This window comes from Macaca nemestrina, chromosome 7 (assembly GCF_043159975.1).
Source record: "Macaca nemestrina isolate mMacNem1 chromosome 7, mMacNem.hap1, whole genome shotgun sequence".
NCBI classification, from domain to species: Eukaryota; Metazoa; Chordata; class Mammalia; order Primates; family Cercopithecidae; genus Macaca; species Macaca nemestrina.
The window spans coordinates 126,374,983-126,397,887 of record NC_092131.1 but is presented as its reverse complement, the minus strand read 5'-3'; the positions used below and the strand labels follow the sequence as shown (position 1 = coordinate 126,397,887).

General features: G+C 55.9%; 1 protein-coding gene across 2 annotated transcripts; it reads left to right on the top strand.

The window, feature by feature from the left end:
• Positions 1–288: 288 nt before the first annotated feature.
• Positions 289–21,715, top strand: LOC105490961 (C-terminal Src kinase). 2 transcript variants are annotated; one of them, XM_011756986.3, is made up of 13 exons: positions 289–420; positions 16,710–16,789; positions 17,092–17,205; positions 17,303–17,415; positions 17,750–17,969; positions 18,908–19,001; positions 19,179–19,244; positions 19,323–19,422; positions 19,512–19,602; positions 20,063–20,136; positions 20,236–20,431; positions 20,539–20,625; positions 20,874–21,715. In XM_011756986.3, exons 2-13 carry the CDS (start codon positions 16,775–16,777, stop codon positions 21,054–21,056), a joined length of 1,353 nt encoding a protein of 450 aa, XP_011755288.1. In that variant the 5' UTR covers positions 289–420; positions 16,710–16,774; the 3' UTR covers positions 21,057–21,715. The 2 variants fall into 2 exon arrangements, with proteins under 2 accessions (XP_011755288.1, XP_070957102.1); XM_071101001.1 differs by lacking the exon at positions 289–420 and adding an exon at positions 5,728–5,746.
• Positions 21,716–22,905: the final 1,190 nt, after the last annotated feature.

Sequence of the window (22,905 nt, the reverse complement as noted above, 5' to 3'; positions counted from 1 at the left end):
GCCCCAGCCAGTCTCTGGCCGCCGGAGCTCGCGGGGCGTGGAGCGCGAGGAGCCTCGCGGCCGGGATCGAGCGTCCGGGGCGGCCCCCGGCAGCCAGCGCGACGTTCCAAAATCGAACCTCAGTGGCGGCTCTCGGAAGCGGAACTCTGCCGGGTCCGCGCCGGCTACATTGTTTCCTCCCCCCGACTCCCTCCCGCCCCCTTCCCCCGCCTTTCTTCCCTCCGCTACCCGGGCCCTGCGGCCGTCCCCCTGCCTCTGCCTGGCGGTCCCTCCTCCCCTCGCCTCGCACTCATACCTCTTTGTACCGTACCCCCTGGGGACCCCTGTGCCCCTCCCCTCCCCCCTGACCGCATGGACCGTCCCGCAGGCCGCTGATGCCGCCCGCGGCGGGGTGGCCTGGACCGCAGTGCCCCAAGAGAGGTGAGTGCCCGGCCGTCCCGGAGTGTCCCCTGGAGGGAAGAGGGTGGAGGTCGCGCGTCTGGTCTCTGTTGCTGCCACTGTCGCGTCCACTCCCATTCCCCCCTTCTCCCCCCTCTCCCCTCTCTCCTTTACTCCCTTGCAAGGGTTCGAATTCTCCCAGGAGCCACTGTCAGAACCCAAATGGGAAGGGAGTGCACGAGGGACGTACTGCCCTTAAGCTCCACGGACTTGTCTTCTCGGGTCATCTCGAGTCCCCGCTCTGTGGAGCTCAGAGTAGGAGGTGGCTGGAGTCTGGAGGAAGAGGATCCGTATGGGCCAGGTCCCTAGAGAGAGTGCTGGACTCCCCTGCCGTTCCCTGTCCAGGACCTCCCTGCAGGTGCCCTGACTTGCTTGGTTCTGATCCCTCCCTCATTATCCCACCGTGACCCTGCGGGCTGCAAGCAAGCCCAGGGCCCAGCCACCTCGGGTGAGCAGTTAGAAGCCCAGGTCCTGGGATTGAGTCTGTCACCCTTGGCCTCTCAGAAGACCAGGCGTAAGCCAAGGGACCTCTGACCTTTGGGTGGGAAACTGGGCAGGCCTTCCGCCCGGGTGGAGGTGACTGAGCGTTAGCACCATGCCCCCACCTTCTGGCACCCTGGGGCACCCATTCTCCTAGGCTTTTTGTGGTCCAGACCAGGTGTCAGGAAGGGGTGTGTCCAGCCAGCAGATTTTTGGAGCTTAACTACCAGTTCACTTCCCCGCCCATTTTGTACACCCGCGAACCGAGGCTCAAAGGGAGAAGTTGCTACCCCAGGCCCCTAGTGGAGTTAGGCTGGCTATCCTTTCATCCCCAGCTCTGCAGGGCTGGATGGCTGTGGGTGGAAGGAAACCAGGCAGGCACCTTCACCCACTGGGTATACAGGCCCCCCAGCCTGGCCCCGGAGGGGCTGTTGGTTGAGCACGTGCTTCCCTGCAGAGGGCTGGAGGGAGTGAAAGGGCTTCCGGCCCCAGCTGTGGCTGGGTCAGCTAGCAGGAGATGTGGAGAATGTGTGGTGTGGGGCCATCTGTGTGGTGTGGCAGGAAGGCCGGCTCCTGGCCCCGGCTCTGAGTTGAAACAACCTGGTGGTCAGTCCTGACCCAGCGCTCCCCACACCTATGGCCCAGCTGGCACAGGAGCAGCCAAGTTCAGAATATAAATGGGGTCAGATGGGAACCGTGGAAGCCCTGTCTCCACTGGCAGCAGGCTACAGAGTGGGGACACCCAGGGGGCCTATTTCAAGCTCCTAGTACCCTGGCCGTTCCAATGTCTTTCTTGGTTGTGGCCACAGCAGGAACAGGGCAAGGGCAGCAGGGGTGAAGTCGGGGCCTGGCAGGATCCTCTGGCCCAGGAGAGCAGGCAGTGCCCTGGAGGGTGTTGAGTGGTGTCTGGGCTCCCTTGGAGCTGCTGGCAGTTTTGTCCTGCTGGGTCCCTGCTCACAATTTAGGTTTTTTTGTTTTTTCAGTTTTTTTCTGGCTGTCCTGACATGCACAGTGGAGGGGACCCAGATGTCCTGGGCCTGTGAGACTCCCCTCACATGGCCCCACACCAGCCCTAACTTCCTTTCCAGCCTGAGGGACTTCGGGCTGGAGCCTGACATGGTTGGCTCCCTCCCACCCCAAGCCAGCCTTTTTAATTTTTATTTTATTTTAATTTTTACCAACTGTGAGCTGTGAGGGTGCGACCCAGGGTCCAGGGCCTTTGAAGAAAGGAGTCTGGCTTCTGGCTAGCACGTGTGCGGGGATGTGCTTTTCGTTCATTCTGAGAGGGAGTGAGCTTGGTGCCCTCCTCCCTCTCAGAAGCGGCTGCTCTTCTCTCTGCATTGGGTCGGGGCAAGGAAAGACCAGAAAATATTCCCATTTACCACTGCAGGGGGGCCAGACCCCAAAAGACTGAGCCACACAGAGTGGCCCACCGCAAGGGTTGGAAAGTTTTGGGACAGAATGCAGCTTCCTCCAAACAAATATAGGTAGGGGTTGAGGCCCATGATCCACAGTGTGATGTGGCTGCTCCCCCCAAAGGGGGCAGACCTGTCTGGGTGCAGTTCTGGGCTCCATCTTTTGAAGGATTTTAAAACCTTGACAAGTCGTCTTCAAAGAACCAAGGATGTTGATTGAGTCTGGGAAAGAGAAAGTAGAGACAGATTCTCCTATGTCTGAGGGACTGTCCCAAATGAGAAAGGCATCCCGTGGCAGAAGTTGTCCCAGACACCTGGGCCAGCTTTAGGGAGCAGGCGGGTCCCAGGGAAGTGAATCTGAGCTCGTTCTAGGGAAACCGAATGTACTCATTTTCTTGATTTAGAAAATAACAAAACAGCGCTACAGGAAATTTAGAAAACGAAACAAAAATCACCCACTATTTCTTCAGCAGGCAGTGACTGTGTTAGCATTTTGGAGTTCCCTGCTGGTCTTTTCCCTGTCTTTTTCCTTCGTCGCCGTTGTCACTGGAGTGTGTGTACCGTGACACCTTTTTTCATTTAATACTGCGTCTGTGGGCATTTTCTCATGGTGCTACATGGTCTAAGTAATATTGCTTCTAAAAAGCTACAGAATATTCCAGGCTGGCCTGCTGCAGCGCCATTACCCATACACTGGAGCGTGTGCATCTTTCCCCTCTGTTGCCGTTGTGGTTGTCATTACTGTGAGTCCCAAAAGCAGCCAGGGTGTTGGAGGGCACGGGCAACTTGGCACCCAACTGAATATGGGTTCCAGGCTCAGACATGCCACTTAGACCCAGGGTGGAGGGACCTTAGACAGGTCACTGACCTGCTGAGCTGCCTTTATATAAGTAACAGGATGGTGACACCTACTTTAGAGGAAGGTGTAAGGACAGTGTCAACTAACTAACCAAGGGGCTCTAAAGTGCCTGGCACAGGCCTTCCTCCACTCCCTCTATGAGTAGGACTGGCATTGTTTTTTTTTTTTTTTTTTTTTTTTTGAGACGGAGTCTCGCTCTGTCACCCAGGCTGGAGTGCAGTGGCCGGATCTCAGCTCACTGCAAGCCCCGCCTCCCAGGTTCACGCCATTCTCCTGCCTCAGCCTCCCGAGTAGCTGGGACTACAGGCGCCCGCCACCTCGCCCGGCTAGTTTTTTGTATTTCTTAATAGAGACGAGGTTTCACCGTGTTAGCCAGGATGGTCTCGATCTCCTGACCTTGTGATCCGCCCGTCTCGGCCTCCCAAAGTGCTGGGATTACAGGCTTGAGCCACCGCACCCGGCCAGGACTGGCATTGTTGAAGGAGTGTCCACTGCTGGCTGCCTCAACCTATGGGGAAGGTGCCTGAGCCACGAGCCAACGTTGGCTGACCACTCACCTGGCAAAGAGGTGGTCTCTGCCTGGGGAGCCCCTCTGAAACCCCCTGGCCCTGAGGTTCTAGAATACTATGGCCAGTGCCCTTCCCTGCCCTCCCCTCTCCCCATTACCATGTGATTGCCTGGCCTATAGCATGGGGCTGGCCCTGGGAAGATGGGCTGCTGGTGAGGGTCCAGGACCTGACTCCACCCTTTCCCCTTCCAGTCTCCCAGCATCAGAGCTGAATAGACAAGGCATCTTCTCTCTCTTTTTTTTTTTCTTTTTTTTGGTGAGATGGAGTTTTGCTCTTGTTGCCCAGTCTAGAGTGCAATGGCGTGATCTTGGCTCACCACAACCTCCGGCTCCCGGGTTTAAGTGATTCTCCTGCCTCAGCCTTCCAAGTTGGGATTACAGGCATGTGCCATCACGCCTGGCTAATTTTGTGTTTTTAGTAGAGATGGGGTTTCTCCGTGTCAGGCTGGTCTCGAACTCCCGACCTCAGGCGATCTGCCCACCTCGGCCTCCCAAAGTACCGGGATTACAGGTGTGAGCCACTGCGCCCGGCCGAAAAGGCCTCTTAAGAGCCTGGCTGCCTCCCGCCTCCCAGCTCTGGCTAGGTCAGCCCAGTTTGGCATTTTCCCAGAGGAAATAGAGGCCTGCTTAGCCTGAGACTTAGACAAGGAACCTAGGCATCCTGAACCCCAGCCCGAGAACAGCCATGCCAGCCTCATCTTCCCACCCTGTCCCAGTAGCCAAGGAAGGGAAGCAGGCTGGGAGATTGAGGGTAGGGGGATTCTGGAGCCTCCCAGAGCTTCCCAGGAGGGAGTTGGACACGTTAGGAAACTCATGTGTTAGCCTTCCCCTTCTCAGCAGGTGTTCCCCAGGTCTAACCTGAGTGTGTTTCACTGTGACACACCTGCTTCCTCTTGTTGTGCTTTTATGGAGACCAGAGTAACTGGGAGTGCCCTCCTACAGCCACCCTGTGGGCAGTAGCAGGACACCGGTCTCTGCTTGGCAACCCTGGGCCTAAGAGACTGTAGCCCCAGATGACCCTAGGGTGGCCCAGGACTAACCTAGGGAAGGGGTCCTCCCCCAGGTGGCCCATTCAGTGCAGAGGTCCTTTGGGCACACGACCTCAGACTCCAGCTGCCATACTCTGGCCTGTGGAGTGTCTCCCTCCTCCCTGCTCTTAGTGTAAGGGAAGTGGGCATGACAGCTGCCCTCCTGTCCCACAGCTTGGGATGGGATGAGGTCACAGGGTGGGGTCCGTCCCAAGATGCTGGCCTGGCCTGGCTCAGATGAGAGCCCTTTGGGTGTTTCTCAGTTTCCCCCGCCCTTGGTTGGGGACAGGATGGGTGGAGGAGCAGGCCACCCCCAGCGCCCGGCAGGGAGCACTACCTCCCTTCCTCCTCCCCTCTGGGTCCCTTCATCCAAGGGCTGGAAATAGAATCCGCTAAGTAATGATTAAAGTCAAATTCAGACCTAAAAATAAAAAGCTGGTGAAAGAAGAGCTGGTGCTCCCTGCATGACTGAGGGGAGAAGTGAGCAGGGAGAGGCTGGCTTTGGGTGGCTGAGCCCCTGCTCCTCAGGATCAGGAGTACTCCACCAGTTGAGGGGGTGCTCTTTTATCTACCATGACGTGGCCCATTAGGTGTAGACAGCACCAATCAGGGCAGACTGGCAGGACCCATTAGAAAAAAAAAAAAATCCCATTTTTCCCGTGGGGAAACTGAGGCCCAGAAAGGATAAGTGGTTTGTCCAGTGACTAGTTGAGAGTTCCCCTCAGCAGGCCCCCAGGGACTGGAGGGCTCTATGCAGCCCAGCGTGCCCTTTCTGCCTGCTCAGTTTCTCTTCCTGGTTTTAAGGTGCTAAGATGAAGGCAGCTTCTCATCACACACTAGCTGTGCACACACCCTTCAACCGCAGCTTCCCTCCACCCCTCCTTCTGTGGTCTGGGCCCGGAGTCGAAGGAACAAGTAGAAGAGGCTGCTTGGTGCCTCCCTGGCTGTCCTGATCGTGGTATGGTTGTAAGCCTTGTGGGCAGGTGAAAACCTGGGCATAATCTGCCCCCCTTGGACCCTGGCTGCTGCTTCTCAGCCCAGCCTGACACCTGGTCCTCATGCAGACTCGCGCGTCTATCTGCAGCTTGTGCTGTCCATGCTGCAGGGAGACAGGAGGGAAGGATGAAGAACAAACCCTGAGAGCGCCTCTGCTGGCGGGTGGAGGAAACCAGGAGTCAGTGAGGGGAGGCCTGTGGTTCTCACTTCCTGGCAGGGCTGGTAGGAGCTCTGAAGCTGGGGCTGTGCGTGGGCTGGGGCAGCCTGGAGGGCCTCCCGGAGGGGAAGGGCCTGTGAAAGTCAAGAAGCGTTTGAAGAAGCAGCATAGTAGGGACAGAGGTCTTTCTTTGGAGCTTCTTCCCTCTCTGGGGCTGCTGGCTATTTTCTGTGTGTCCCTCGATAGGCTCTTGGCCTCTCTGAGAGGCCGAGGTGTGCAGACAAGCAAGAAGTGGGCACAGAAGAACTTCTGCTTCCCAGAGCAGAACAGCCAAGCTCTGGGCAGACCTTCCCTTGGTGCCCCCCACCTATCCATTTTCAGGATGTCATCTGTCCTGCACAAGGAAAGGTGGGAAGAAAGGTCCCCTAACCAAGGTTCAGACAACTCTGAGCTCAAGTCCCCGCACAGCTTGTTCCTTCTCTGTGAGAGATCACCAGTCCTTGCCCCATGGGGTGTTTGAAGGATTAAGTAACTAATGCAGTGCCCCAAACCCGGCTGGGTCAGTAGGCTGTAACTCCTGTGCTCTCATTCTGCAGCCCTTCTTGCTAGAGCAGTGTGTTGGTAACGGCCCCATCTCCCTTAAGTAGTAGCAAGTCTGTCCTTTGTGTTGGTCCCCACGGCTTTACCTTCTGAGCTGCGTGTTCTGCGGGTCGTGGTTCTGAAGTGGGGAGACCAGAAATCTGGGGGCCAAAGTTCTAGACAGCTCATGGGCCTCCAGCCGTCAGTCTCCCCACCTAGAATGTGGCCAGGAGCCTTTGGGGTGAGGGACAAGAACATGACTTTGAAGGGTTTGTTGAAGGTTAGTGCTGAGAGGCTATATGTAAATGCAGGCAAATGAAGATGCAAAGACCACATCCTGTGCTAAGGGGGTGGAGGAGCAGAGGCCTGGGTTAGGGCCCTGGGGAGGCCCAGAGTCCCCATTGCCCAGCACACGTAGGTAATTAGGCTCCTGAGCGGTAATTAGAAACCTTTCTGGGCCAGGAATGGCAGCCTCAAGCCGCAGTGGTGCCTGGGGAGGAGGCTCCCCATTAGCCTGCTCTAACCCCAGCCCCCACCTCTCCCAAACCGCTAGACGGGATTTCCGGTCCTACTGAACCATTGGGGGCAGGAAAAAAAAAGCCAGTGAGTTGCTGTAATTTGGTATTTATCCATTAAATCCGCCCCTCTCCTTCGGTCAGGGTGCTGACGGGAGCCCCGGGATGGGGGTAGGGCAGCGTGCACTGGAGCCAGAGCAGACATTCTCCTGTTCCTTCGTGACCCCCCGGGAGGTGTAGGCATCTCCAAGGTCCTGGCGCCCAATTCTGCTGCTGCCCACCCTGAGACACCTATGCAGTGGGGGTGCTGAGGGACCACCAGCACAGGCTGCAGGGGTCAGTAGAAGCCCTCCAGCACCCTTCCTTGCCTGATGTGCAGTGGGGAATGTCACAGTGCATCAGCCTGGTGTCCTCTGCAGAACCAGAGGTGGGGCTGATTTTATTGCTGCCAAACTTGCCCAACTGCTGGTGCGTGCCCCGCCCTCCTCAGGTGCACTGCCCTTTGGAGGGGCGGGCCCAGATCTGAAACTTAATTCTGCCTGTATCTGTACTATGACCTGTAGGCCCTGCTCAGAGGCTCCCTGGGCCCCTATCCTGAACCTTCTTCAGTCTTCATTAACTCGCTCTGTACCACAGTTTGCAGTCTTAATCCTGGTCTACTCCAAGGCACCCCTCTCTCAGTCACTTTCCCCTAAAAGCCTTCTAGCTCCTGCTCCCCTCACCCTTCTTCCTGGAAGCCTTCCTGGGTAGCCCCTGTCTCAGTCTATGGAGGCACTGAGCACACCAGGCCATGGTTAACCATCCAGTAACCAGGAGGACAGGAGCCAGGTCTGCATTTTATGGGGGTTCCCAGCATCCAGCCCTGGCCGGTGCACAGAGAAGAGGCAGGTGAATGGTGACCTTGGGTCCCCAAAGGCAGGATCTCCTGAGTCCTTTCCTTCTCCACCCGGATATCCTGGCCCACCAAGCATGGCTCTGGGCACACAGGAAAGCTTCCAAAACACTGGCTCAAAGAATGAGAAGGCAAGGTGGACCTTGCTGTTGCCTGTTGCCTGCAGTGGCTGTCCCCATCCCCCAGAGCATCCAGCTGGGTCCTGTGGCAGCACCAGAGTCTCCGGGGGCCATGGCCCTGAGTTCCCCCAGGTCTTTTGTGCACTTCTCTTTTCAGTGGGTATTTTTAGCTGGGTGTAAACAGTTACTGAAGGCTCCCACGCCCCATTAGGCAGCAGAGTTTTGGCAACGGGGGAAGGGCAAGGGAGCCCCTTGACCTCCCCTGGCCCTCAGCACATGCCTGGCCTTGGGGGTCTACAGCTGCTTCCAGGGTGGGAAAAGGGCAGCCTGGGAGTTTCTGGGCTCCTAGTTCTTTCTCCCCACTCCTTGTCAGCCTGGGCTCCCAAGAAAGGCCTGCCTGAGGCTGCAGCCACTGACCTCAGCGCTTGGGCACAATGCCAGCCTGTTCCCAGGACCCCAGCACAAGGGCTGCTGGGAGTCGGGTTTGAGGCAGGAAGTCAGAGTGAAGCACTGGTCCTGCCACATCCCAAGCCCCTTGTCCCCTAGCCCTGTGAGAATGGGGTGACAGCTGCTGTCCCTTTGGGGTTAACTATAGTCCCATTGGTTATGAGACCTCTGTGTGGTACAGCCATGTACCACAAGCCTGACGTCCCCTTTTGTTCGTTGGTTCATTCATTCATTCAGCACTCATTTCCTGAGCAGCCACTTTGGGCCCAGCCCATGCAGACGTGAATCAGATCCTCACTTTCCCCCTGCAGAGCTCCCAGTCCACCCTAAACCACAGGCCACAACCAGTGAGGTTCTCACTGGAGCACAGGGATGTGTGAGAGGCCTTGGAGGCCTCGGCACCCAACACAGCTGGGGACCCAAGGAAGGCTCCAGGGAGAGGTGGTTTACAAAAAGTTTCTTATTTCCAGTTTCATTTTAAGGGGGAAGGTAATAGATGCATGTGGCTTTAAAAAAATAATAATACTTTTTTAAAAAGCCCAGAAGGACAGAATAGCAAATGAACAGTAAAAAGTAAGTTTCCCTTGAACTTGATCTCACTTGCCCTTCCCATCCTAGAAGCAATCTCTGTTACCAGTTTCCTCTGTCTTTCCAAAGATAATCAAGGCCTATTTGAGTTTAGGGAGGTATTGTATTAATACCTCTTTAAAAACACAACTTGTAGTATTCCATAGAGAACCTGCACCTGGCTTTTTTTCACAGCCTGTTATGTTGAGTATTTCAAACCTACCAAAAAGTTGAAGTAATAGTATAATGAATATTCATATATCCTTCATGCAGATTTGCGAGTTCTTAACATTTTGCCACATTTACTCTAGCTCTTCTTTTATCTGCATAGGCGTTTGTGTGTATTTTTTGCTGATTTGAGTGTTAGTTGTACGCATTGTATCTTTCACCGTAAGAACTTTAGCGTGTATCTCTTACATAATCACCTCATGATCACACTTAAGAAAATTGACATGAATTCCATATTATCTGTTATGTCCATTTCCCCTGTCCCCAAGTGATTTTATAGCTGTTCCCCAACCACCCCTTGATATAGAATTCAATTCCAGATCATTCATTGAATCTTGTTGTCATGTTTCTTTAGTGTCCTATTTAATCTAGAACATTCTCCAGCCCTTTTTTTGTTTTGCTCTTTTATGACATTGACATGAAGAGTCCGGTCCAATTGTTGTGGATTTGTCTGATTGCTTCTCCCTGGTTGGAGTCAAGTGGAACAGCTCTGGCCGGCACGCCCCGCTGGGCGATGCAGAGTCCTCCTCCAGGAGGCACTTAGTGTCCACGCGTCGCCTTGCTGGTGATGCTTCACTGGAGCACTTGGTTCCAAGGGTGTCTGCACGTCTCCGTGTAGAGCAGGTGCTCCTTCATCTTTCCGATTAGCCTGTGGGATGGGACTTGGAAGCTGTGTCTGTTCTGCTCCCCTGGCAACTTTTTCTTCAATGACTTGAGCTGGTGTTTTGCCATTTTCCATACTCTATCATGGGGAGTGTTCAGTATCGGCACCTGGAGATCTCCCTTGGCCCCATCACAGCTAGAGCTATGCTGTCCCCTTTTAGGGACATCTTGTAATTTATCCAACCAGCCCCCCACTGAGGGACATAAGGGCTGTCTCTCCATCATCTCCTGCTACTACAGACAGCACTGGAGGGACTGTCCTGCTGTGTTTTTTTTAAGGCATGGGTGCTCCAGAAGTAGTTCCTCAGCTGCACCCCCAAGGTTGAGTGGAAGTCCCTTGGTGAAGAAGGAGGAGAGAGTGGGAAGGGAATGGCAAGGCGGGGAGGGAGACAGGGCACAGGTGTCTTGGAAACGGCAGATGGGAAATAGGTCTGGCTAAGGTACCAGAAGCCAGCAAGTCCCAGAAAGGTCAAGTGACTTTCCCAAGGTCACACAGCAAGTTGATGGCAGAGCCAGGTGCAGGACTCAGAGCCTCTGACACCCAGGACGATGTTCCTGCACTGCTCCATAGAGGAGCCTGACTCTTAAGTTTAAATAACCCCAGGAAAGACCCCCTCTCTGTGCCTGAGCCCTGCTGAGCTGTGGAAGCCTAAGTTTGCAGTAGCTCCTCCCAGCCACTCTGGCTCTCAGCCTCTGACCTGGAGTGGGAGGGTGCTCTCACCTTCTGGAGATGTTTTAAGAAGGGGACCCCGGGCCGGGCGCGGTGGCTCAAGCCTGTAATCCCAGCACTTTGGGAGGCCGAGATGGGCGGATCACGAGGTCAGGAGATCGAGACCATCCTGGCTAACACGGTGAAACCCCGTCTCTACTAAAAAATACAAAAAATTAGCCGGGCGAGGTGGTGGGCGCCTGTAGTCCCAGCTACTCGGGAGGCTGAGGCAGGAGAATGGCGTGAACCCAGGAGGCGGAGCTTGCAGTGAGCTGAGATCCGGCCACTGCACTCCAGCCTGGGTGACAGAGCGAAACTCCGTCTCAAAAAAAAAAAAAAAAAAAAAAAGAAGGGGACCCCAGCCGAGGCACTGGCTGGGAGGCCACTGAGCCATCTTGGCTGCGGTCTCTGACGTCAGCACTTGGGCACAATGCCAGCCTGTTCCAGGACCCCAGCACAAGGGCTACTGGGAGCCAGGTTTGGGGTAGGAAGTCAAAGTGAAGCACCGGTCCTGCCACATCCCAAGCCCCTTGTCCCCTAGCTCTGTGGGGGTGGGTGATAGCTGCTATCCCTTTGGGGTTAACTTTGGAGTTAACTGTAGTCCCATTGGTTATGGGACCTCAGTGTAATGTAGCCAGACTGGATTCCCCCTTTTGTTTGTTCATTTATTCATTCCTTCGGGGGGCTCATGACCCCACCAGGGAGGAGCCGTCCAAGAGGGTTAGCAGCCCCCACTTGCAGGATGTCTGTGGCAAGGCATGCACCGTTCTGGTGCTGAGAGCCCAACTCCAGTCCTCACAGCAGCCCCCAGAGCCAAGGGTTATCACCAGTCCATTGCACAGATGGGGAAGCTGGGTCCTAGAGTCACAGCCAGCAGAGTAAAGGTGATGAGTTTAGCCCTCTTCCCTGCTTCGAGACCCTCTGAAGCCTTCAGAACCCAGCTCCTTGAGGCGGCCCACCCTGACCACTCCTAGGCTCACCCTTCCCTGAGTGCTGCCCCTGTGCCCCTCTTGGCTGCTTCTCCCTCCTCCCTCCTCCTTCCTCTCTCTCTTCCCCCTAGGCTAGTGTGGTCCCCATGGCAACTCCTGGGGCCTGTCAGGCAGGGAGGCACGGGGCTGTGGGGAGGGCTGGCTCAGCAGCTCAGGAGTTTGACACCTGAGTGGGACAGGATGCTCACTCAAGGTGTGGTCCTAGGGACGCCCGCCTTGCCCCTGTGGGGCAAGAACCCCACATGGGAACTTGGGGTTCTCATCTGCAAAATGGGGATAATAATAGCTTCTCTGTCTCAGAGTTGTTAGAGGATATGATGAGCCATAACGTGCCAAGGACAGGGCCTGGCACAGAATAAGTGCTCAGAAAACAGGGCCTGTTATTATTTTTATTATTATCATCAAGGCAGTGGGGAGGCGGCGGTGGCAGCAGCTGTAGGCCAGGAAGGGAGTGTTTGCAAACTGACAGCTGGAAGGGTGACTAACAGCGCAGCAGCCTCCGCGCCCCGCTGTGGTGGCAGGGAGTTTGGGGAGGAAGAGGGAGGCATGGGGATATGGAATGCTAGCAGGGCCCCTATTCAGAAGGACCTAAAGGTTGGGGGCCCAGCCAGCCCTAGTGGGACCCTAATTCAAGCTCTGTCACCCCTAACTAGCTATGTGACTTCAGGCAAATTGTTCAACCAGTTGAGCCTCAGTTTCTGCTTCTGTAAAATGGAGGTAAGAGGGTTAGAAGAGCTCATAATCCTCCTTCCCTCCCTGCCACCCCCACCCCCACAGCTTACAGTCCACGGGAGGCAGGGGCAAGGGGTCCCTGCCATCCCTACCTCCACAGTTTACAGTCCACGGGAGGCAAGGGGTGGTTCCTGTACTCAGTGGTGACTGAGTCATGTGGATGGAGGCAGGTTTCAGGCTCATCCTCCTTGAGCCTCAGTGTCCCTGCCTAAACAGCAGGAGTTGATGGCCTGGCCTCTGGGAATAGGAAGGGCCTGTGTTCTGGGAGGAACAGAAGCTCTTTCGTCCAGGGGATGGGGCAGGGGCACACCAGATACTTCCAAGTTCAGGGTTTCTTTCCAGCCCCTCCTCAGCCAGCTTGCAGGGGATCCCTGTCCTCCCCTTCAATGTAAGTAAGGGATGTGGGACTTAGAAGGGTTGAGTCACTCACCCCAAGTCGCACAATCAACAGAGCCAAGTATTAAGCCCAGGCCTGACTATAGAGCCAGGTGTGTGGCCTGGAAGTGTTGGTTCTTCCTGGCTGCCTCCTCCCCAGCTCCTTCTGCTCTCTACGATCACATGCTCCCCTGCTGAGGCCCCATCACCCTCAGAATCAAACCCTGGTTCCTCACATTGGCAGTGGAAGCCCCCCTGCTGCCTGGCAGAGTTTATGCTAGGTCCACTTGAAACCATCCCCTACAGTGTCCCCTGAGCAGCGGTGCTCAGGGTGGACTCTGGAAGCATGTGGGGTCCTAGAGCCCCAGATGGGCAGGGTCTGCCTCCCCGCTTCCCTCACCATCAGCTTCCACCCGGGCCAGTTTCTCACACTGTGTCAGTCCCCTGCCTGACACTGTTGCTCAGACTGCTGCACCAACTCGGGTGCCTTCCCTGGCCTGCCGTCTGCCTGTCTAAGCCCTGCAGTCTTCAGGGCTCAGCCCCAGAGCTCCCCCTCCAGGGAGCCTGCCTAAGCTCTGCAGCCCCTGCCAACTTTGCACCCCCAGCACTTTGCACTAAAATGTCTTCTCCCATGCCACTGCACTCCAGTCTGGGCAACAGAGCAAGACTCCATCTCAGTAATAACAATAATAATAAAATAAAATGTCTTCTTCCATTGGGGTAGGTAGCAGTATTTGTGACTGTCAGGCTAGCCCCCAGACCTCATCCATTGTATCAAAGAGCCCGGCAAAGAGGCTCATGGAGAAGTTTCTCTTCTAACACACTGTGACCACAAAGATGCCACTGGCCCTTTCTCAGCCTCAGTTTCTTCACCTGTAGAAAGGAAACAGTAGTTCCAGCCCCTGAGCTTCCTGAGACAGGTCCAAGGGGGCCCTGGGCTGGGACTACAAAGTATGTATGTGCAGACCGGTGGGTTGCTGCTCTTAGGGAATGGGGTTGGCTAGGGTAGCTTTTTTGGGGAGTCAACTTTATTGAAGTAAATATACGGTTGACCCTTGAACAACACAGGAGTTGAGGGCATCAACCTCCTCCCTGCAGTCAAAAAAGCATATATTAACTTTGACTCCTCAAAAACTTTACTACTAATAGCCTTTTGTTGTCAGAAAGCCTTGTAGATAAAGTTGACACTCATTTTGTTTGTTACGTATATTATATACTGTATTCTTACAATAAAGTAAGCTAGTGAAAATAAAATGAGAAAATCATATGGCCGGGTGCAGTGGCTTATACCTGTAATCTCAGCACATTGGGAGGCCAGGGCAGGCGGATCACTTGAGGCCAGGAGTTCGAGACCAGCGTGGCCAATATGGTGAAACCCTGTATCTACTAAAAATACAAAAATTAGTCTGCTGTGGTGGGCACGCCTATGATCCCAGCTACTCAGGTGGTCGAGGCATGAGAATCACTTGAACCTGGGAGGCAGAGGTAGTTGCAGTGAGCCGTGAGTCACCCCACCACTGCACTCCAGCCTGGGCGACAGAGTCTCACTCTGTCTCAAAAAAAAAAAAAAGAAAAAGAAAAGAAAATCATAAGGAAGAAGAAATACATCTACTGTTCTTTAAGTGGAAAGGGATCATTATGAAGGTCTTCATCCTTCACATTGAGTAGGCTGAGGAGGAAGAGGAAGAGTTGGTCTTGCCATCACGGAGTTGGCGGAGGTGGAGGCGGAGGAGGTGGAAAGGGAGGCAGAAAATGCAGGCATACCCGGTGTAACTTATTGAAAAACATCCAGCCACATGTGGTGGCGCATGCCGATAGTAACAGCTACTCAGAAGGCTGAGGCAGGAGGATTGGCTGAGCCCAGGGGTTTGAGGCTGCAGTGAGCTATGGTCACGTCACTGCACTCCTGCCTGGGCAACAGAGTGAGACCCTTTCTCAAAGAAAAAGGGAAAAAAATCCATGTGTAACTGGACCTGCGCAGTTCAGACCCGAGTTGTTCAATGGTCAACTACACCAAAAAGTGTGCCGATCACAAGGGTACAGCTCAGTGAACTGTCACAGAGTGGACCCACTTCATGATTCGGCTCAGACAGTCAGACAACCAACCCCACAGGTCCCCTTGCATTCCTTCCAGTCTCCCTGTCCCAAGAGCAGCTATCCTGACAGCATGGATTAGTTTGGCCAGATTTTGAACTTTATTCATATGGAATTACATAATATGTACTTTTCTGTGTCTGGCTTCTTGGTTAACATTTTATGTGTGTGTGTGTGTGTGTGTGTGTGTGTGTGTGTGTGTGTGTGTGTGTGTGTGTGTATATATATATATATATTTTTTTTTTTTTTTTTTTTTGAGACGGAGTCTCACTTTATCGCCCAGGCTGGAGTGCAGTGGCCGGATCTCAGCTCACTGCAAGCTCCGCCTCCTGGGTTTACACCTTTCTCCTGCCTCAGCCTCTCGAGTAGCTGGGAGGGACTACAGGCGCCCGCCACCTCGCCTGGCTAGTTTTTTGTATTTTTTAGTAGAGACGGAGTTTCACCATGTTAGCCAGGATGGTCTCGATCTCCTGACCTCGTGATCCGCCCATCTTGGCCTCCCAAAGTGCTAGGATTACCTATTTATTTATTTAGAGGCAGGGTCTCACTCTGTCACCCAGGCTGGAGTGCAGTGGTGTGACCTTGGCTCACTATAGCTTTGACCTCCCTAGGCTCAAGCAATCCTCCCACCTCAGCCTCCTGAGTAGCTGGCACTAAAAGCACGCAGCACCGCCCTCAGCTAATTTTTGTATCTTTAGTAGAGACTGGGTTTCACCATGTTGCCCAAACTGGTCTTGAACTCCTGGGTTTAAGCCATCTGTCTGCCTCAGCTTCCCAAAGTGCTGATATTACAGGTGTGAGCCACTGTGCCTGGCCATCATTATGTTTCGAAATTTATCAGGATTGGCCAGGCACGGTGACTCATACCTGTAATCCCAGGATTTTGGGAGGCCGAGGTGGGTGGATCACCTGAGGTCAGGTATTTGAGACCAGCCTGGCCAACATGGTGAAACCCCATCTCTACTAAAAATACAAAAATTAGCCAGGTGTGGTGGTGCGTGCCTATAATCCCAGCTACTCAGGAGGCTGAAGCAGGAAAATAACTTGAACTCAGGAGGTAGAGGTTGCAGTGAGTCGAGATTGTGCTACTGTACTCCAGCCTGGGCGACAGAGCCAGACTCCGTCTCAAAAAAAAAAAAAAGCAAGGAAAAGAAATTCATCAGGGTTATTTAATGGTTGGAGTTTGTGTTGGAGTTTATTTGATGGTTGGAGTTTGCTGCTGCCGTTCGTAGTCCCTTTTGTGAATATGCCACTGTTTATCCATTTTCCTCTGGATCGGCATCTGGGCAGCTCCCAGTTTGAGGTTTATTACTAAGCATGCCGCTTGTAGCCCTCCTATGTCTGTCTAAGTGGACACCTGCCCTGTGTCCTCTTGGTGTGTACCTAGAAGTGGGGTTGGTATACATTTAGAGATGCCCAGGCAGGCTTTTGCAGGTGAAGGACCCGAGGGCCCACAGCATAAGGGACTTTCCCAGATCACACAGCCCCTTCTTAGAGCTGCCCCAGGGCCCTTTTCCCCACAGAACCGTAGCTGGAACTAGGCCTGGGGCTGATGGGGCCGATGGGCAGGTGGCCATAGTCCTGCTAGCCCTCTAAGCCCCCTTGGCTCCTTTCTGTCAGTCCTGGAAGGGCCCCTGTGGCCTTAGGGTTGGTGGCTCCCTCTGTCCCTGGGGGTCCTCAGCCTTCATGCTCCTCTACCCAGTACCGTCAGCCTGCCAGGACTGGAGAGAATGGCCCGTGTGTCAAATTCCAGCACAGGACGCTCTTGGCACCTGTTTACACCCAGTGAGGAGCCAGATCTCAGCAGTTGGGGGGCATTTCTTCACACCCCTCCTCATTCTTCATTCTCTTCCCCACAGGTCTAATGGTACCAAGTGACGGGTCGGCTTTACTGTGACTCGGGGACGCCAGAGCTCCTGAGAAGATGTCAGCAATACAGGTACCACAAGGGTGAGGGTCTGGGACATGCAAGCATTCCCACCGGCCCCGGTGGGGTGCTTAGTGGAGGAGAGAGGATGCAGCTTAGATCAACCCACTCCCCTTTTTCCCAGCACCCAGTCAGACACAGGCCAGGGGAAGTGGGGGAGTCTCAACAGGAAGGGACCCAGGGCTCCTTCTCCGGGCAGAGCACCTCACCCAGGCTCACAGAGGCCAGCTCAAAGGCTGTGACCACGAGGGTGTCCGGGCAGGTGGCTGGAGGGGTCCCAGGCTGCACCTGCCCACCTGTCACCTGTCCTGCAGGCCTCCTGGCCATCCGGTACAGAATGTATTGCCAAGTACAACTTCCACGGCACCGCCGAGCAAGACCTGCCTTTCTGCAAAGGAGACGTGCTCACCATTGTGGCCGTCACCAAGGTAATCAGGTGGCGCCCACCCCACCCTCTCACTGCTGGGCCTTCCCTCTGCAGGGGGAGGTGGGCCTGAGAGCATGTCTGGGCTGCCCTCTCCCCAGGACCCCAACTGGTACAAAGCCAAAAACAAGGTGGGCCGTGAGGGCATCATCCCAGCCAACTACGTCCAGAAGCGGGAGGGCGTGAAGGCGGGTACCAAACTCAGCCTCATGCCGTGAGTACTACAAGGAGGGGTTGGGGAGGGAAGGGGCCCTGGTCCTCCTGGAGAAGCATCAGGAACAAGCAGGGAGGCCAGAGTGAGGGGCTGGGGTGTTGGGGAGGGCTTCAGGAGGGAGGTATAGGGCACGGGTGCGGGACCTCACAGAGCAGGGCTGGGAGCAGAGGCAGGAGGGTGTCGAAGAAGGGACAGGGAGCAGAAGAGGAGGGCCTCAAATGCCTGACTGAGCGAGTGTGAGCCACGGGTGCCAAGCAGAGGGAAACCCTTCAGAAAGGGGAGCCAGGGTCAGTACCTTTGGGCCACCGTGACCTCCGGCTCTGCTGCTCCCCAGTTGGTTCCACGGCAAGATCACACGGGAGCAGGCTGAGCGGCTTCTGTACCCGCCGGAGACAGGCCTGTTCCTGGTGCGGGAGAGCACCAACTACCCTGGGGACTACACGCTGTGCGTGAGCTGCGACGGCAAGGTGGAGCACTACCGCATCATGTACCATGCCAGCAAGCTCAGCATCGACGAGGAGGTGTACTTTGAGAATCTCATGCAGCTGGTGGAGGTGAGCTGGGGGGTATCCGTGGGTCCTCACTTCTACCCTCACACACCCTAAACCCATCTGCGGCCTTTGCACATAGCCCTGGCTTCTAGCTCCAGCCCCACTGCTTCTGCCTGGTGACCAGGCATGTGGGGCAACTTCTGTGAGCCCTCGTTTCCTCACACCTTGGTGGAGCAGCTGCTGTGTGCCAGGACTCACCTCTGACCCCACAGTGCCACCCCGAGGAGGGGAGCCTTATCCTCATTTTATAGACCAGGAGTCGACGGTTCAGAGCAGTTAGGGGACCCACCTGAGGTCACACAGCTATAATTTGGTGCCAGGACTGGATTCTGAGTCTGTCTGATCCCAGAGCTAATTTTCCTCCAGTCACTCACAGACCTGCATACCCAGAAGTGTGTGCAGAAGCATGAGCCATGCGCCTTGATCGCCAGGGCCCCTGAGGCTCTCGCAACCTGCATGGACATGCCCACGGGTCCCTGCAGCTTCCCAGGCCCGCTCTGCCAGTCCTGGCCAGGCCACACCTGGCATCCGGTAGCCACAGACAGCCTCCCGTGTCCCTCTGTATTTACTCTCATCTTCCTCCCCTGCTGGCCTGGCTTGGCCTGTGGCAGGTGAGGGTGGGGTCCTGGGCTCTCCTGGCTAGAGGCTGGTGTCAGGACCGAGCCATGGGTTGCCCTCTGCATTGGATACCTGTGGGGTCCAGAGTGGTAGCAACAGCTGAGTGTCCAGCAGCCACATGTAGGGTGGCATGGGAAATGGGCCATACGTCATAATCCGGGACTTCCCTAACCCCTGCCCTACCAGAAATGGGGAGCCCTCCCCACTCAGTGACTCCAGGCTGGGCGGGGCCGGCCTCTGCCGCCCCCTGGTGGTCAGGCCTGGACGGTGCATATGGGGCACCTTGGGCTGTCTCTGAGCACCCTGCCCCCCACACCCTGCAGCACTACACCTCAGACGCAGATGGACTCTGTACGCGCCTCATTAAACCAAAGGTCATGGAGGGCACGGTGGCGGCCCAGGATGAGTTCTACCGCAGTGAGTGCACCCCACTCCAGACCTCTTGCCCACCCACCTCCTCCCACGCAGGCTTCCTGGCACTGCCCTTATCCAGGAACCTCCAGAGAACCCCATGTGCTTGATAGTCCAGTCACCCTCTGTCATCCCAGCCATGTCCCTGGCAGCCTCCAGGCCCTCACTGGCCCCTCCCCACAGGTGGCTGGGCCCTGAACATGAAGGAGCTGAAGCTACTGCAGACCATTGGGAAGGGGGAGTTCGGAGGTGAGCTGGGCTGGGCTGCCTGAGGGGGGGCGCCAAGGGACTCAGAACTTGGGAACAAGCCGACCTCTCTGCCCCCAGACGTGATGCTGGGCGATTACCGAGGGAACAAAGTCGCTGTCAAGTGCATTAAGAACGACGCCACCGCCCAGGCCTTCCTGGCTGAAGCTTCAGTCATGACGTGAGTTGGGGCAGGGTAGGGGGGAGGTTGGCCTAAGCTAGGAGTGAGGCTCTGGTTTCCCCTTTCTGACCACTCTCGTCCTGCCCCAGGCAACTGCGGCATAGCAACCTGGTGCAGCTCCTGGGCGTGATCGTGGAGGAGAAGGGCGGGCTCTACATCGTCACTGAGTACATGGCCAAGGTGGGCACCTGCTGAGACCCGGCACTCGGGTTTTCCAACTGCCCCGAAACCCCCACTGTGCTCTGGGGCCCCTGCTCCCTCGGTCCCCCAACCCCAAGTGAGCTTTGAGGTCACCAGGGCTGGGCTTTTGTCCTGGTTTACAGTTTATTGACTGTAACCTTGGACAAATCATGTCTCCTCCAAGCCTGTAACCTTGGACAAATCATGTCACCTCCAAGCCTCAGCATCACATCTGGGAAATGGAGATAATAACAGCTTATCTCAGAGATTTGTGAGAGTCAAGGGATAAGGCAGGAATAACACAGAGCAGTGTCCAGCACGGATGTCCTGGCCCCTTCCCACTCCTTCCCTGTCTCACACCTCCTTGGAGTGTCAACACCCACCCGGCCCCAGCCTGCTGTGTGAGAGGGCTGCAGGGCACATCTGACCTCTGGGCCTGGTTTGTCCTTCCTTCTCCCAGGGGAGCCTCGTGGACTACCTGCGGTCTCGGGGTCGGTCAGTGCTGGGCGGAGACTGTCTCCTCAAGTTCTCGCTGTGAGTGAAGCAGCCTCTTGGATGGGTAGGGTTTGACGGGTACCCTGCCCTGCTATGGGGGCCCCAGTCTGAGGGGACGTGTGCCTGGCCTACCCCCAGAGATGTCTGCGAGGCCATGGAATACCTGGAGGGCAACAACTTCGTGCATCGAGACCTGGCTGCCCGCAACGTGCTGGTGTCTGAGGACAACGTGGCCAAGGTCAGCGACTTTGGTCTCACCAAGGAGGCGTCCAGCACCCAGGACACGGGCAAGCTGCCAGTCAAGTGGACAGCCCCTGAGGCCCTGAGAGAGAAGGTGGGGCAGGCCTCCCCTGGGGCCTACAGAGGTGGGCAGGAGTCCTGGGTCGCTCCCCACCCCTAGAGTCCCGGGATCTGACGCTGCTTTTTCCATCCACATGGCAGAAATTCTCCACTAAGTCTGACGTGTGGAGTTTCGGAATCCTTCTCTGGGAAATCTACTCCTTTGGGCGAGTGCCTTATCCAAGAATTGTGAGTATAGGTACTGGGATCAGGGTGGCTCTTGGAGCAACGAAGGGGTTGGCAGGGGCATGAGCCTCCTTGGGCCCTGCCTCCCCAGTCAAGGCCTGGAAGCCTCAGGCCTGCCCTGGGGAGCTCACAGGCCACTCTCCGGGCCTGGGTCTGGGGCAGAGCTGATGGGCATCCCTGAGAGGCTGCTGGGTAGATGTCTTCTCTGGGGCCAGGCCCTGGACTGACTCCTGCCATCCTCCTGGCCACAGCCCCTGAAGGACGTCGTCCCTCGGGTGGAGAAGGGCTACAAGATGGATGCCCCCGATGGCTGCCCGCCCGCAGTCTATGAGGTCATGAAGAACTGCTGGCACCTGGACGCCGCCATGCGGCCATCCTTCCTACAGCTCCGAGAGCAGCTTGAGCACATCAAAACCCATGAGCTGCACCTGTGACGGCTGGCCTCTGCCCGGGTCATGGGCCTGTGGGGACTGAACCTGGAAGATCATGGACCTGGTGCCCCTGCTCACTGGGCCCGAGCCTGAACTGAGCCCCATCGGGCTGGTGGGCCTTTTTCCTGCGTCCCAGCCTGCATCCCTCCGGCCCCGTCTCTCTTGGACCCACGTGTGGGGCCTGGGGAGCCCACTGAGGGGCCAGGGAGGAAGGAGGCCACGGAGCGGGAGGCAGTGCCCCACCACGTCGGGCTTCCTTGGCCTCCCGCCGCTCGCCTTCTTAAGAGTTTTATTCCTTTCCTTTTTTGAGATTTTTTTTCCGTGTGTTTATTTTTTATTATTTTTCAAGATAAGGAGAAAGAAAGTACCCAGCAAATGGGCATTTTACAAGAAGTACGAATCTTATTTTTCCTGTCCTGCCCATGAGGGTGGGGGGGACCGGGCCCCTCTCTAGGGACCCCTCGCCCCAGCCTCATTCCCCATTCCGTGTCCCATGTCCCGTGTCTCCTCGGTCGCCCCGTGTTTGCGCTTGACCATGTTGCACTGTTTGCATGCGCCCGAGGCAGACGTCTGTCAGGGGCTTGGATTTCGTGTGCCGCTGCCACCCGCCCACCCGCCTTGTGAGATGGAATCGTAATAAACCACGCCATGAGGACACCGCCGCCCGCCTCGGCGCTTCCTCCACCGAGCCTGCCTGTCCTGCCCGGTCGTCCCTCCCATGCCATCTTGTCCATCCCCCTGTCTCTGTGAGTGGGGCTGGGTGGGGAGCATGGCCGGGAGATGTAGCCGCCGCTTTGTGTCAGCTGCACGAGTGAGTGTCCTGTGTTTGCCCTCGGGGAAGTGCTCACCACCCGCCCCACTGTCCAGCTACCGCCGAGCCCAGCTCTGGAGCCCCGTCCACAGGATGCTGCCTGGGGGTTCCAGCTGCCTCCCCTGGTGTGTTGTTCAAGCCTGCAGCACAAGGAGGGCTAGAGCCAGGGATGGGAGGGAGCCCAGGCCTGCACAGATGGGAACGGGATTCTAGTCAAGCCCCCTGTGCGAGAGAGAGAAAAAGCAATGGTGGGCCCAGTGGGCTTCCTCTGGTAGGAAGAGAAGCGTCTCATGCCTGAGAAGATGCTGACCCGGAGGGGTACAAGAAAGCTCCTGGTGGTTCTCCACTTTTACCCATGATGTCACAGCTTTGCCCTGTCCCCACCCCTGCCATGTGCCAGGCCTTATGTCATACCAGACTTGGCAGGGGCTGAGGATGCAGGGCAGAGGGGAAATCTTGGCACCTTCCAGTCAGGGGGACTCACTCCCCACCCCACCTTGTCAGGGCACATACAGGGAATGTGGACCAGCCATGAGATTTTCTCCCCTCACTCAGGTTGTCCAGGGGCAGTGGTCAGTACAGAACCTCTGAAGGTGTGAGGAGGCTTCATGTATTCCCTGAGGCAGGCAGGTGGGGTGTTCCCCTTGTCCTTTTGTGGCCCTGACGCTTCCTCTACCAGCCAACAGGACCTGAAATCCAGGGAGATCTGACTTTGAAGTCTACCTTGTGTCTGTTCCTCAGCCCCGCTGTAGTTCCATCCACCATGATCTCTCCTGGCCCAGTGCAACAGCCTCCTTGCCACCTCCACTCCATCTTCTCTGCACACTGCCAGACTAATTTTTCTAAAACTACACCATTCATTCAACAACAAATATTTGAATACCTACTGTTTGCTAGGACTGGGGTTCATCAGTAAGCAAAACACACCCTGTGGAGTCCACAGTTGGGAAGACAATCAAATAGTCACATATAGGCGGTGACAAACTTAAGTGCTACAGGAGGAACACAAAACATGGGAATCTTTGTAGATCAGGGAGGGCT